At 38.7% G+C, this 14,508-nt stretch overlaps 2 protein-coding genes across 3 annotated transcripts in view; one reads left to right on the top strand and one right to left on the bottom strand.

The window, feature by feature from the left end:
- The window catches only part of LOC145764703 (E3 ubiquitin-protein ligase LRSAM1-like), a 33,155-nt gene extending 26,621 nt beyond the window's left edge, over positions 1 to 6,534 (top strand). Inside the window, exons 13-18 of one of the 2 annotated variants that reach the window (XM_082576356.1) lie at positions 666 to 821; positions 1,792 to 1,887; positions 2,201 to 2,299; positions 3,136 to 3,308; positions 3,742 to 3,954; positions 5,451 to 6,534. In XM_082576356.1, the coding sequence (XP_082432482.1) occupies positions 666 to 821; positions 1,792 to 1,887; positions 2,201 to 2,299; positions 3,136 to 3,308; positions 3,742 to 3,954; positions 5,451 to 5,571 (858 nt within the window). In that variant the 3' untranslated portion in view covers positions 5,572 to 6,534. Of the gene's footprint in view, positions 1 to 665; positions 822 to 1,791; positions 1,888 to 2,200; positions 2,300 to 3,135; positions 3,309 to 3,741; positions 3,955 to 5,448 lie in introns of both variants that reach the window. The other variant, XM_082576355.1, reaches the window with a different exon arrangement.
- Positions 6,535 to 8,263: 1,729 nt separating this feature from the next.
- The window catches only part of LOC145764663 (hyccin-like), a 33,687-nt gene continuing 27,442 nt past the window's right edge, over positions 8,264 to 14,508 (bottom strand). Inside the window, exons 8-12 of the mRNA XM_082576310.1 lie at positions 14,421 to 14,475; positions 14,182 to 14,264; positions 13,011 to 13,105; positions 9,201 to 9,369; positions 8,264 to 8,761 (exon numbers count right to left, since the gene is read on the bottom strand). Coding sequence (XP_082432436.1) covers positions 8,514 to 8,761; positions 9,201 to 9,369; positions 13,011 to 13,105; positions 14,182 to 14,264; positions 14,421 to 14,475 — 650 coding nt within the window. The 3' untranslated portion in view covers positions 8,264 to 8,513. The remainder of the gene's footprint in view (positions 8,762 to 9,200; positions 9,370 to 13,010; positions 13,106 to 14,181; positions 14,265 to 14,420; positions 14,476 to 14,508) is intronic.

Raw genomic sequence — 14,508 nt, 5'->3', positions numbered from 1 at the left:
AAATGACGGACTTTACTGACTTGAAGATGTTTTGCTAACGAAAATTTTTATTTTTTTATCGAGTTTGTCCGTTTTTTTCGACGCTTTATTCATACATTTTCACTTTTACAAATAATTCACCTTTTTTTTTCTTGAGTTCGCTTTGTTCCACTACAAGCGTACAAAACTTTGCAACAGAACCGGATTTAACAGATTTATTGAAATTCACAGAAACTAGAAGCAGATCGAACTTTTTCGACACCACCCTGTGCTCTCGTCACGAATAACAACAGAAGCGTCCCTTTTTTCTTTGTTTTATTTTTGTTTGTTTACATAAATATAAAGCTTTGGTAGAGAGTTTGCTTTTTTTAACCATAGACAAGCAAAATAAAGTAACCTTAGCGGGTTTTACATAATGTATTGCACACAAAACAAAATATATAACATAATAACTCAAATTTTTTCGACCAGTACATGTACTCATTGTACTGCCATAGTAATACGTTATGCAAAACCCGCTAAGGTTATTTTGTTTTGCTTGTTTACTTAAATATGTTGATTGTTGAGTCCCGTATGCATTGCTTGGTTTTGACACAACTTCCACACAAATTTCAATTTTTGCAGGCACAGTTCTCTATCGAATTGTTCTTAATGGACGATTCTTTGGTAAGGTATGATTTGTTTAGGAAAACCTTCAGAAAGAGATGTTTGCTGCGTTGCAATTCCAAAGAGACGCCGTCCACACCAGGTTGATGAATCAAATCAATCAGTTGCAGGACGAATTGATAAAGCTCACACAGATAGAGTCTCAAAAGAAGAAAATGAAAGCAGGAGTGCAGCAGGTAAGAGTTTATGAATTCTTACGCAAATGCTGTGAACAAAGTTCTGTTGCAATTGAATTAACCTATGAAGCTTTGCTTTTGACATTTAGATGTTTTTTTGAGAAAGATTTGAAGAGCAACTGAAGTAATAACAAAGTTATAACCAGTGATCTAAACTGTTGTGTTTGGAAGAGCTCAAAGCAGTTTGGTTTAAGTCGTCGTTGTTTCATTTGTTTTGCTTTCCCTTTCATATCCGGTTTAATCATGAAGTAATTTGTTTGGAGTCTTTGATACGCACCAACGAGGCGCATTATCTACGTCTATTAGATATCTCACAACATGTAAAAGTGGTCGCTTTACTTTATAATAAAGCTTGACGCTGAACTAGCGGTTCCGCATGACCTCCCAATTTTTGAGACTTGGTTTATTTGCGGTCTGTCCGTTTATGCTCGAAAACCTGAAAACTATGTCAGGTTCAGTTTCCCTGACATAGACTTACATTGATTCAACGTCTGCAGGCGTTAAAAAACAACTGATTTTGTGTCTGGGATTTCATTCAGTCCTTCGTTCGCTATAAATGTTGAAAAAGCCCTTTTGTTTTCTGTATGTCGCTCTAAACGTGTTGTCTTTGCGTCCGACAATGTCGCAAGGAGGTGAAAGTAGGCTCTTAGATATGACCGGATAATTTCACTTACGGTTTTTGTACCACACGAATGACTGGCATATCCTTCAGCTATTCAAATTTCAAAACGTTTTGTGCTTGTCAAGTGAAGGATATTATCCACCTAGTCCACTAAGCTATAACTAAAAGTTGAAAAGTAACTAGTTTTTATAGCAAAAAAAAGAATTATTTGTGCATGAGCATCACTGAAACACTAAGTACCTTGTTGCTACGAGTTTTGCAACGCCTTTAATATTTTCGACTTTGATAATATCTTGCCACAAGAAATTTACTGATTAATTTATCATCAAAGTTCTTCATTGCTTGCAGGAGAGCCTTGCCTTGATTCGAAGCGATTTGACTGATTTGTTAGTCCAACTGCTCAAGGAAAAGGACCAAAGAGAAGAAATGTTACGAGAGAGATTGGTGAGGCAACATTGGCTGTTGTGGCAGGGAGATGAAATAAATCATTCCAACCATCTTGACTGATAGCCAGTCAACAAATCGAATGTTTTTACATTGATTCAATGTCTACAGACATAAATCAATGTAAAAAAATACTATTTTGTGGCTGGCACATATTCTAGACAGCTAAATCTATTTTTTTACATTGATCCAACGTCTGTAGACGATGAATGTTAAAATGACGGATTTTGCTGTTGATATGTTGTGATGTTGGCAGCAATTTCAGGACATCAACTTGGGTTTATTTGTAGTTAAGAATCATTGTTTCTAACAGGGCGAGATGGAGCAACAGAAGGAAGACGATCAGGTTGACTTTTGGTTGGTTCAGTACCAACGTTTGCTGGACTCCAAACCAGAGGTTCTTATTCAAAAGGTTAGTGACTTATTACTTTATTTTCAATATGTTGTCATAATTAGATGACCAAACTTGTTTTGTAATTTATTGATCGGCGGTATAAGGTAGGGGTCCTCAACAACCGGGTCGCGCAAAGGTTGCTACCGGGCCGCGAGAACACGTCCAAGATGGCGGTCAAGAATTAAGCGAGTTGGTTGAAAGTATGTCCTTGGCCATAAAATAATATGATTATTGTTAAAGCATTTGCAACCATGTACTTATATGTAGGCTATGAATCTTACCTATAACCTATTAACTATAATGGTATATCTATTAAAGCAGTACCGTAGCAGTAAGCAGCATCGAATCTAGGTAGCGGGCCGTACCGTAGCAGTAAGCGAATCTAGGTAGCGGGCACTTAACCATGTACCCCCCCCCCGGAAAATCGAAAAAAAACACCTAACTTTTAAACGTTTTTGCAAAATTTTCTGGCTCGCTTCCCTCTACTAGACTACGTGTGTTTTCTTTTTCGACCTCGACATTTTATTTTATCAAAAATACGTATTAATTATACACAAAATTAAATCTATAGGCTACTTCGTTTGTCCCATTGCCGGTCCGCAAAGCTATTTTCATTTTAAAACCGATCCATGATAGAAAAAAGGTTGGGGACCGTTGATGTAAAGTTTGAAGTTAAAAACGTTCATTCTTTGTAGATTAAAATAACACCAAACTGTACTTTGTTGTATCGTGTGGCCAATCGCCAAACTTTGCATTATTGTCGTTATATCATATGCTTGTGGTACAAGATAGGAAACATTTCACCACAGTTCAGGCATTGCCATTGTGCATGACAGCTCTTCTACTTTCTACAGGAGTATGGTCTGGAGGAGCGTGTTCTTAATATCCTTCGAAGAGCAGATGCGAGCCACCACGTGCCATCATTTGCTCGTCATAGAATAACTTGTGACAATATAAATTCACTGGATGACAAACAACTGCAAAGCATTGGGGTTTTTGAAATTGGAATTCGACAAAATATAATGAAGTGAGAGTTTGCTAAGTATTAAATTGCATTTCAATCTGCCTTTGTTTAATCCATTTGTTGTTGAGATCAAGAAGACATTCTTGTACCCTTTTTGTGAAGGTGCTTTGGAAGACCTGTTGCGTATCAGTTGCGTTTAGACTCTTATAGACTGCTGCGGAAAACATGCTAAAATTAGTCCATTGGTCAAAATTTTTGACCAGACCAATTGACACTTTGCTTTTCAATTGCAGGAGTTTAGACAGAAAACAAAATTTTTAAAGCTCCAAATTTAATTGAAATATTGTCATGATGGCTCGGTCTAGTTTATATTTCAAGTTTCAACAATTTTTGTTGGGAGTCAAGTATAATTGTTAGTTTGGCCCCGAGATGAAATCTTATTCTTAAAAAAATTGTAAATATTTGTAAAGACTAAAAATTTTATTTACCATAACAGAGAAATCGAAAATCATATTGCCCAAGTGAAGAAAATTGACATTCCTAATGAATTGGGAGCACAAGCCACTACTTTGCCCCCAGTTGTCCCATCGACTCCGGTTGTCCCAGTAAGTCCCACAGAGACCAGTTCTGTTACTCCTTCTGCTCCCCCACCAGACAGCGAGGAGATGGAGAACGAATGCGTCGTATGTTTGGATCACACGGTAAGTTGGTAGCGCCTACCGTGGCATCTGCCATTGCCGGCTCTTCAATAATCCTCGTTTTTCTCCTCCTCATGCGAAATTGTTCGTCAGCATATACAACGTGGTTATTCTGGCTTGTCTTGATGAAAGCGTCATTAGCCCGATTCTGTCGTCTAGGGTTGTAAAGGGGTGGAGAGTTTCCGGGAATTTTGAAGGACCCAGGAATATTGGGAATTTTCATTTGGCGTTTATTATGTTTAAAATATTTTTTTTAAACTTCATCAATTAGAAAAAAATATCAAAAACCTATCTTAAGCATTTCTTATTTTCTTTAATTATTATAAACACTAATTTGGTGTTGATTAAGAATGAAGCTTATGCATAATTATTAATAATTATTAATTATGCATACTTTTTCAATATTTAAAAAATACTGATCATACTTGGGAACACTCATACCAAGGTCTGCAATAGGTTCGCAAGTAAAAGGGTGAAAAACTAGTATTAGCCAGGTCAAACTTGGCATTGCTTGAGCCGTGTGAAGACAAGTCAACTCAAGTTGAAGTTGACTCTGAAGTCGGTGACGCTGCCAGAACAGTCATTAGTACATCATCTGAAAAAGCCGAGCAGGAGGAAATGCTAACCGGCAGCAACTAGAACAATGACTTTGTAACTGACTCAGTATCATATTGTTTTTCTTTGTAAAAAACAATATTGGTAATGATTTATTTTTGGAATTATTAAACTAAACCATGTGTTTGTATTGCTTAAGACAAGTATGTTAGTTATACATAGTACTTTTATTCTAAACAGTATGAAGCCATTTTCCTGTTTCAACATCAAATTAAGATTGTTTTGAAAGTTTCTGAAAATTCCCGTTAATTTCCAAAATTTCCATGGAAAGTTTCGGCTCTGAAAATTCCCGGGAATTTTGCAACCCTACTGTCGTCAGCAAAAACTGACTTATGTTTTACTCATGTCATAAGTCATATGCATGTAGAAGTAGACTATTCTATCACAGGTTTCTTGTTCGACTTATAAGTTTATCATTTCCGTAAATATCTTTCACCCTCAATAAGCTTGATGGGTATGCACCATTTCTAGTGGAAGAGCTGCACCAATGATCTTGTTATTCGTTGTGCTTGTTTGTTTGTCGTATCCAGGCTTAGACCTGGTGGTTAAAGATTTAGATTAAGTGGACGGAAAGGCAAGGAAGCCAATCTTCGTGTCCACTTTCAGGCATGCCTTTAAGTGTCCTGACAAAGACACAGCCACATGCTCTTGAGCGGTGTCGAACTGGCGCCCTCTCGATTGCCGTTCCAGGGCTCTCACCACTCGGCCATGCAGCCGACGATGTGCTTGTGACTCGTCAGCAGTGGCGTTGACAGGGGTGATCCATGGGTACTTTATACCTTGGCCGAGATGATTTTGGGGGCTTGCAACCTTTTCAAGGGGCCCTGGAATCCTGAAGAAACCACCGCGTTTCATTAAATAATAAATATGGCTATTTTTGTATTCTTTAGAGTGACTGCGTGTTCCTTCCTTGTGGACACGTGTGTTCGTGTTTCCAGTGTGCGTCGGGTTTGGCGAAGTGTCCTATGTGTCGGACCCACATCGTCCAGAAGATTCGTATCTTCCGTAGCTAATGCCAAGAAGATTGATTACAATTCATCGAAATCACAAACTATCTGCCCTTCCTGCTTCCACCTTGTCTGGAATCTTAGCACTCTTTGGACTAAGCATTGGAATGCAATCGACCTCAATGGCGCATGCAGTTTGACTGATTTCCAGGACAAAATATTGATTTTCTGCCATGACATGGGCTGACTATGGATGAAAGGAATATCTTCTGGACGCGACTTAATTCCCTCCGCACCAGTCTGCCCACTTTACAATTTATTTACTTAAATGTTTCAACTGCAGGATCATCCAGCCTCTTAACTGACAATCACTTTGAATTGCTTGTCGTGAACGTTTTTGAAAATTGTTTGATTGTTTTTTTATTGAAAATTGTTTGGTTTTAGGCGCTTAGTCATGTGACGTCTTATCGGAAGAGGGCGTTGGAACCTCCGCGTTTGAAAAAAACTAGAAAAAATGACGAATATTTGAACAATTTTAATTTTTTATGGAAGTTTATTTAGCATTATGGTAAGTCGTTTGGTTTTTGTGTGCAAAGAAAAATTGCGCTTTCACTTGTGAGAAAAGGTTTGGACGACAAAGTTTTCAATATTGTCATGTTTCGTTAATGTCTGTTTATTTTGCTAGTTGATATTGCGCAAGATTTCTTTGCAGCACCAAACCCGTCAAGCGAGCTTGTTATTTGCTTTCCGGATAGCAAAACCGTCTACAGACGTTGAATCAATGTAAAAATGACGGATTTTGCTCTTTGGGTTGCAACACATGAGTTTGCTTTTGAGCTTTTGAATTGACTTACAAATACATCATCCCCCATCTTCTGTAGGTTATCATCATGTCCAGTGTGCTACTGAATTCCGCTGCTGTTTTTGGCAAGAAAATTTATTTTTGAGCCTTATTGGCATGCCGATGTCATTTCATCGCTGTGTTAGCTTGCATTGCTGGTGGCTGCCCGCGTACTTTTGAGTTGGATCCTTAGGGAACGTTCAAATATTACGTAACGCCTTCGAGGGGGAGGGGGGGGATTATGCAAAGCGTTACGTTAGCGTCACATCGGGGGGGAGGGGGTTCAAGCAAAACGTTACGTAACGCTTTCGACTACGAAATGGTAGTTTTTTGTGCTGAATTCGTAGTGAAAAAGCGTTACATGAGGGAGGGGGGGATTGAAAAAAGCGTTACGTTGGCGTTACATGGGGGAGGGGGGGTCAAAAATTCGGAAAAAAAGCGTTACGTAATATTTGAACGTTCCCTTAGGTGTATTTGTAAGCTGTAGGTCGCTGCAGCATATGGAGTGTTTTGACCGGTAGACACTTCAAACATACAGTAGAACAATTTTGTCTGTGAACGAGCTGACTAGCTTCTGGCACTCAACCAGAAGATTGATTCTTGCTTTTAACTTTGGTAATTAAAGAAGAAAAAAGAGTAATGGCAAGGGTGGGAATCAAACCCACGTCAATGAAATGACTACCTCCCTAACTCTAAACCGCGAGGCCATGCTGTCGACAGTGAAACTTTCACTTAATTTTCTTTCTATCAGAAGTGTATCAAGAGCGCTCACAATAATATCACGTGCACGTAACACTCCATCTGTTGTAGCGACCAACCGATTACAAACACGATACGCGATCTATAGCATCAGTCTGTGTTTTGTTCAGACTGTTCGATCGCCATGTTCCCTGTCTTAGTCCAAAACAGAAAACTACTATCAAAAGGTGTATATTATAAATATGTTGCATAGTATTCAGCAGTGTCTGTGCAGTGGCCTACACTTGCCACAAAAATCTTGATGAAAAGCATGAGGCATTCGGTTTTTCCATGTGACCTTTCGTTTAGTTGCTCTCTTGTAACCATTAACTCACCTAACATACTAACTTAATATGTTTTATTGCAAAATGTCTTTATTTTTGTTGTGATTTTTTCATAAATTGAAGCACTTCTGTCGTTTATGTATCCTGTAATAAACGTTTTTGGCCGTAGAAAGTGCGTTATTATAACAAGCAGGGAGCAAACCGGTCCTTGATTCAACCTCTGCAAATATCACGTTATGCAGCCTGCCTCAGACAGCAAATCAGTCGTTTTTTTACATTAAATAAATGTAAAAAACGACTGATTTTTTTAACCGTTTGGTGCCAACTTGACTTGTCGTCGAAGCCAGATTTGAAGAGGCGAAACCTTCATATCGGCTTAACAAGTGCATTGTTACTTTATTTTATCGTCAGTGGTGATTCTTCTTTGTAGGCTAACAGAACAAAACCATGGGTCAATACGAAATCAATATGTCTTTCGCGTCATCATTTTTTACCACATCCACAGGATCTCTCAAGAATCTTGGTCTTCATCTTTCTCCGGCGACATACCCGGTAGCGTTGACAGGGAGAACTTGTGGACCCGGGTCCCGGGCCAAAAATATCCTCTCAACGGCCATGGACATATCGACGGTCGAAAACAAAAAAGTCGTAAGTGCATTTTTACACTTTGGAGTAAAGGGCCACAAAGATACCTTTTCTTTTTTTGAATTTTGTTAATGCTTTTACTTTGAGCATTAATATCTGTAATTATAGTAGTAGATAGCCCTAAGTGCATAGGTTTTAAAAATGCAAAAAAGGGAATTTCTCAAAATGTCTCTTACGACTTTTTTGTTTTCGACCGTCGATATTGTCTAATGTCTATTGCCCTGCTTGTCTATTGTGCCACAGTGTCTAATGTTACAAATACTAAATTTATTTTTGGAGTCAAAACCACGCACAAGATTTCAATAGACACCAATTACAAGCGTAATATAAGTCACAAACTGCACACGATGCATAATGATCATCTATTGCACAATACACTGAACGTTGAGGAGCTATAGAATATTTGCTAAAGCGACTGGTTGAGATCTCCTGATGTCTGACATCAAAACACGGTTGCACTTTCATGAACACTCGTCACTTTTTCATCACCGAAATACTGTTCACATTTGAGTTGTCACTGACGTCGAGTCCCCCTCGTTTGAAGTGGGCAACAGGGGGCATGTCTCCTGCTCCTCTTGCTGCTTTTCCTCAGACTTACTTTTGCCGAGCAACTTCATTTCTGAATCTTTGTTGATTTTGTGGCTTGATTTGACCTTTCCTTTATCTGACTTCACCTTTTTAGCGCCTTTCCCGGATGCTCCATTGTCACCTTCCATGGGCCCGGCCTTCATTGGCTCGTGGGTTGAATCTTGAAAAGATCATCAAATTGTAACAGAGCCCACTAATGACTTTCGTCTTGTTGGCAAACGAAAATTAGGGCTTCTCAAACTTTTTTTTATTGTACGACCCATTTATGGGCATTTTTTAAGCTAAACGGCCCACTGTAGGCTCACTTTTAAATTGTTTGGCGGTCTTAAAAATACAATTTGTAATCCCGTTTTGGGTCTAATTTGGGAAGCTCTGGCTCAAAGACCGTCTGAAAAACTGAAGTTTAAAATGAAGCACCATGGTACCTATGATTTATGACAAAGCACATTATTGTAAAATAAACAGATGGTTAAACATAAATAGAAAGATTTCCTGTCATGAAACTACTTTGACCTAATATATCTTCTTACAAAGCTTTTGATGAGACTTAGTTTCAACATGGGAACAACGTTCCATTGGATCTTATAATCTCCTCATACCTTCGCCATTCGTGACAGCCTTCGGTGTTGAATCTTTTCTGTCGATTCCACGAGTACTATGCTCGTCCACGCTGGTCTGCTTCAAAGAAGGAACACTTGCCGATGAAATGCGAACTGGTCTAATATTGGCTTCCGACGCATGTCCGCCAGACGGCGTACGAGAACGATCCTGCGTGTGAGGAGTTGAAGTTATATTTTTTTACATTGTTTCAACGTCGCTGATAACCCAAACGACTCTAGCCAAGTAGCCAGCCAGGAAATTCGAGTTCAGAATTTTGTATTTAAAAAATGTCAAAAGAAAAACGCATTTTGTCGTATCCAGGCAGAGGCTTACGCCAGGGAGTTGAAGATTGAGCTAAAGTGGACGAGAAGGCAAGAAAGTCAATGTTCGTGTCCACCTCTAGGCATGTATTTAAGTGTCTTGCCAAAGACAAAGTCACTTGCTCTTGAGCGGTGTCGAACCTTTTGTCTGTCGCACCAGGGCTCTCATCATCCGAGATCCAAGGAATACGCTCCAAATGCAACTAAACGGCGGTGTCGAACCAGTAAGGAACCGTTCAAATATTACGTAACGCTATCGAGGGGGAAGGGGGGGTTTATGAAAAGCGTTACGTTAGCGTCACATCGGGGGGGGGAGGGGGTTCAAGCAAAACGTTACGTAACGCTTACGAGTACGGTACGGCAGTTTATTTGTGCTGGCTGGTATCGTCGTTTGGATACTAAATTAAGCTGAAATCATATCCAACAGCACCTATTCAGCACCAACAAAATATCTATCAAGTATCAACTACGGTAGCCTACTGTAATTCTATAAAAGTTCTAAGAATCTAAGTGCTCAAAACCTCGCAATCGCATTGCGAAATTGCAAGGCAGCATTCTTACATCACAAAGCTTGCTTTGATGTGAGTGAAAAACATTAGAGTTGCCAGATGGCCTTTTTTAGGCCAAATTCCAAAAATCTGGCCTTTTTAAATTGCAGTTGGCTTAAAAAAATTGATGCAAATAAGTCCAGAAAAATTTGGCCCTTTTTATGGCTGCAAATTTTGACCGGTTTAGAAAGTATTATTTTAAGTAAATTGCAAATAAAAGTATCACTTATCATCAGTGCTGTATTCGAGGGTATACGGCGGTATACGCAGTATACCCTCTGCTTTTTCGAGCAATTATAGTATACTCTCTGGTTTTCCAAAGAGAATGCGTATGCTATCCTTGCTGGTTCTTGACAACTAGGCCTACTACAGCAGAATGTAAATGTGGTTTCAGTTTAATGAACAATATTATCACAGGTTTAAAAGCATCTTTGCTCATTGATAATGTGAGCTGTTTGATGTTTATTAATTGCAATTTGCAATGGACCACCTGTGGCTCAATTTACCGCTAAAAATATGTAAGATCCTGGCTGCTAAACCACCGATCAGCTAAGAAGACTAGATCCCAAATTTGTAAAGAGGATAAAGATTAGATTCCTCTCGGCAGGCTGTTTGGAATGTATTTATAGAAAAATAAACAATTTTGTAGGCCTTCCTCTCGTCCAAGTTTAATGTTGATAATTCAAGTTATGGTTCAATAAAGGTTAGTATTTTGCAAGTTGTATATTATTGATCATTTTGGAAAATCTGACAGTAGCCTATACTCTGTGCTTTTTTTTTTTACAAACACAGCACTGTTCATGTTATGGTAGAATAAAGATTAGTATTTTGCAAGTTGTGTATTTATCAGTGACGATCGGTGAGGGAAAGCAAGGAAAGCAGTGCTTACCTGAGCGAATGTTAATGCGTTCAATCGCTAGACTAACTAACTGGTCATACGCACAGAATGGTCTCTCGTCACGGTAGGCTACACATCACAGCATCATAAAGGCGAAAAGATTGTTGCTGTTTTTTGATGTCTCCAGTCTCCTCGCCATATACTTTAGCCTACTAGCTTTCATAGTCAATAGTCATGCCTTTGCTCTTTTTACAGCGTTGATATAACGTTACTTCGCCAATGAACGTTCAGGTGCGGATGCAATATTTAGTTCGTTAAGCTTCTATACGCAGGAGACTAACTTATCCAGCTTTTTGTACAAATTGCTTGCGGTTGTAATGTTTAGGCCTAAGTGTTAGTTTTTGTAGTGTAGGCCTAACTGAATATCTGAGAATCAACATTCATGACGAATTAAATATTTAGACAACTATTATTCCATGTCTAACACTGGATTTTGGTCCTGCAACGTTAAAATTAAGATTGTTCATGACTTCTAAACATTAAATGGATGTATGATCACGACATAGGCGAAGCACAATTTGACAGATTTTTATTTTTGATTTGTTTTGGAAATGCTCTCAGAGCGCACCAAATTGGAAGTGTTTTTCAAAAATTTCTGGGGGAGGCCCCCCAGATCCCCCGCTGGAAGTGTTGCCTTCGGCAACACGCCTTCGGGCTTCGCCCGACGGTTACGCCCTTCGTTCCTACTACCTTGCTGCAGAATATTTCCGAGTTGCTTTCCCAACGGTTTAAGCCACCGAACGTCACTGGTATTTATTATTTTATCAAATCTGACACAGTATACCCTGTGCTTTTTTTACGAATAAAGCACTGCTTATCATAACTTAAAGCAGTGGTTTTTAACCTTTTTGGTAGAACGGAACCCAATGAAACATTCCAAAAGCTCGAGGAACCCCTGTTCAATAATTTAATTACCTTATGCAAAAAACATCATTTGATTAATAAAATTAAATTAAAATACCAGTAGCCTACTCATGTTCAGATTTATTCATGTAGGCTACAATAAAAATACAAACTGTAAAAAACCTAATAGCCTACTGGCAAAACAAAATGATCTCTAACACGTTCACGGCAATTTGACCCACCGGTGTACAACAAACAAACTGTCTGAAACATGGCTTACTATATTATATAATATAGTAAGCCATGGTCTGAAAGAACTCCTTGAAGCGAAGAAAACATGTCGACAAAATTTGGCGGGAAAGCAGAAAGTTAAAGGTAATCGCACCACAAGAAAACAACGAAAATTCGGGATCGCAGCGAACGTGTTAAATTGTGGAAAATTTATTAATAGTGGCAAACCTAATCAATATTTGATTATATTTAAACAATATGCATATAATAATATAATAGACTCTCAGGTTTGAATGTAAACTTGCGGAACCCCTAGACTAACTGGCGGAACCTTAGGCTTCCGCGGAACACTGGTTGAAAACCACTGACTTAAAGCCTGAACTATATCCGTTTTAATTACTAAGTAGAGACATAGAGAGTAGAGAATGTGTTAGCTGTGGACAGGGTGGTTCCATTGAGTTGAACCGGGTGGGCTACTAAACGTTTTCAGTAGGTAGGTACATAACGTTTTAATTCCAAAAAAAGAATATAGCTAAAATTTTATGTCTCAAACGTAAGCTTTAGGTGCATACAAACCAAGATATTTTATCAGCACGTGTTTCTACCTCATAATTTTGATATAAACTGGCAAAACGGGCTTTGTAATGGAAAAGCGTCACGTGGGGGAGGGGGGGTTGACAAAAACGTTACGTTGGCGTCACATGGGGGAGGGGAGGTCAAAAATTCGGAAAAACAGCGTTACGTAATATTTGAACGTTCCCTAAGTAGTTCTGGAGCAATTTCAACAAAACGCGATCAATGACGTCTAGGTCTACATTAATTATAAAATTACTTTACTGTTTCTTATGGGGGCGAACGCCAACCCTTACATCCGCAACTTGGAAACGACCTCATTTCAAATCTATTGCTAATTTCCTTATGACAGCTACAACGACGAAGCATTAAAATTGTCATTAACTTCGAACTCACGCTTTCTGCAGCTTCTTCTGTCGACTTGACAGCAAGCGATCGCTTCTTTTTCTTCTCATTGTTTCCGAGTGGAAGAGATTTCGGTTTTTCCATTGCTGCAAAACGAAATGTTGTCGCACAATAAGCGAGTACTGAGAAAGGGTCAATTTGCAGTTTCATTCTTATGCATTTCGTTTTTCAATTCATTGTGTAGATCAGTTGTTTATTTTCAAGGTAGCCTAGATGTAAAATCAGCTATTTCTCGTTACTTGAAAAGGGCTAACATGTATATGGCCGAAAACGTTCGTAGTTTAGAGTTATGTTCACTTTAATGTATTATGTTAAATGCCGTGTGGTTGCTTGGTTTTATCTGTCTATGGTAGAAAAAAGTCACCTCTTTACCAAAATTGTATCATATTTAATTAGTTCGCTGAGGTCACAATTTTTACAGATTTTTTTTCACAAGCGGGAAGGGGTGGAACACGAGCTGATCATAAGGGTTATGGTTTAAACCAGAGTTTTAATTTTTGTAAAAACGAGTCTACAAATATCTTCCCTAAGTGAGTTTAAACTTTGAAAGAATCGATCAATTTAAACACAAAAGTGTCTTAACGTCATCACAACGTCATCATCGTGATTATGTTCCAAAGAAGTTCGTTGTTGTAAAATACGTCTGGATGTGATTCCACCATCCTGTTCCAATAGGGTCTGCTACTATTCAGTGAGTTCCTAACCTCTAACCCTAAAACGGCAATGATAATTAGGCTACGGTACCCGATAATTAAAAAAAAAAATTAAAAAAATTACCGAATAGGGATCGGACTCACCGAAACGGGCCATTCCGGCTCCAATACAAGGTTTAGTGGTTATATGTTTCTAACAGTATTAATTGGCTATGAGTTGTTATCCTTTATGTGCAGCATTGAACCAGCAAGACGACCGCAAAGTCTGTCACGTTGTCGCTGACAAGATGATGACAAATGTAGATGACGTCAGTGTAAAGATAAACGGTGCTCCTGAGTTACACAGGTGTCACGAGAACTCCAACTAGCAAACACATGTCCCCCTTTTACACTGATTTAAAGTCTGCAGACGTTGAATCAATGTAAAAATGACGGATTTTGTTGTCTGGGATGTTGTATCGCCAAGATTATGAGCGGTATTAAGACAAACGACAGAACACATCTTCTACCTGGACTCGCAGCCGAAGGAGTTGGCGTGTTCTTTTTAAGCTTGGATTTAAACATTTTTGACGGAGACGGTTTTTCGCGCTTGCTGCAACAAAATAGTTACAATAAGTAAGAGCCACAAAAATATGCATTTACAGCAATTCTTCGAAACCATTAAATTTTGTACAAAGCGTTTTTTTTTCATTTCAAAACTAAATTTAAACTTCAGCAGTGAAACCGGAGCTAATTTCTGTTTTTATACCTGCCAGTTTCGTCTACTTCCAACTTACACGAAGTGCCCTCTTTGACCATGAAAGCTGAAAGAATTAAAAATGAAGCCGTTAATCGGT

The sequence above is a fragment of the Aplidium turbinatum genome, chromosome 2, assembly GCF_918807975.1.
Source record: "Aplidium turbinatum chromosome 2, kaAplTurb1.1, whole genome shotgun sequence".
NCBI lineage: Eukaryota > Metazoa > Chordata > Ascidiacea > Aplousobranchia > Polyclinidae > Aplidium > Aplidium turbinatum.
The sequence above is the reverse complement of the archived record's forward strand: the minus strand, read 5'-3'. Positions and strand labels throughout refer to the sequence as shown.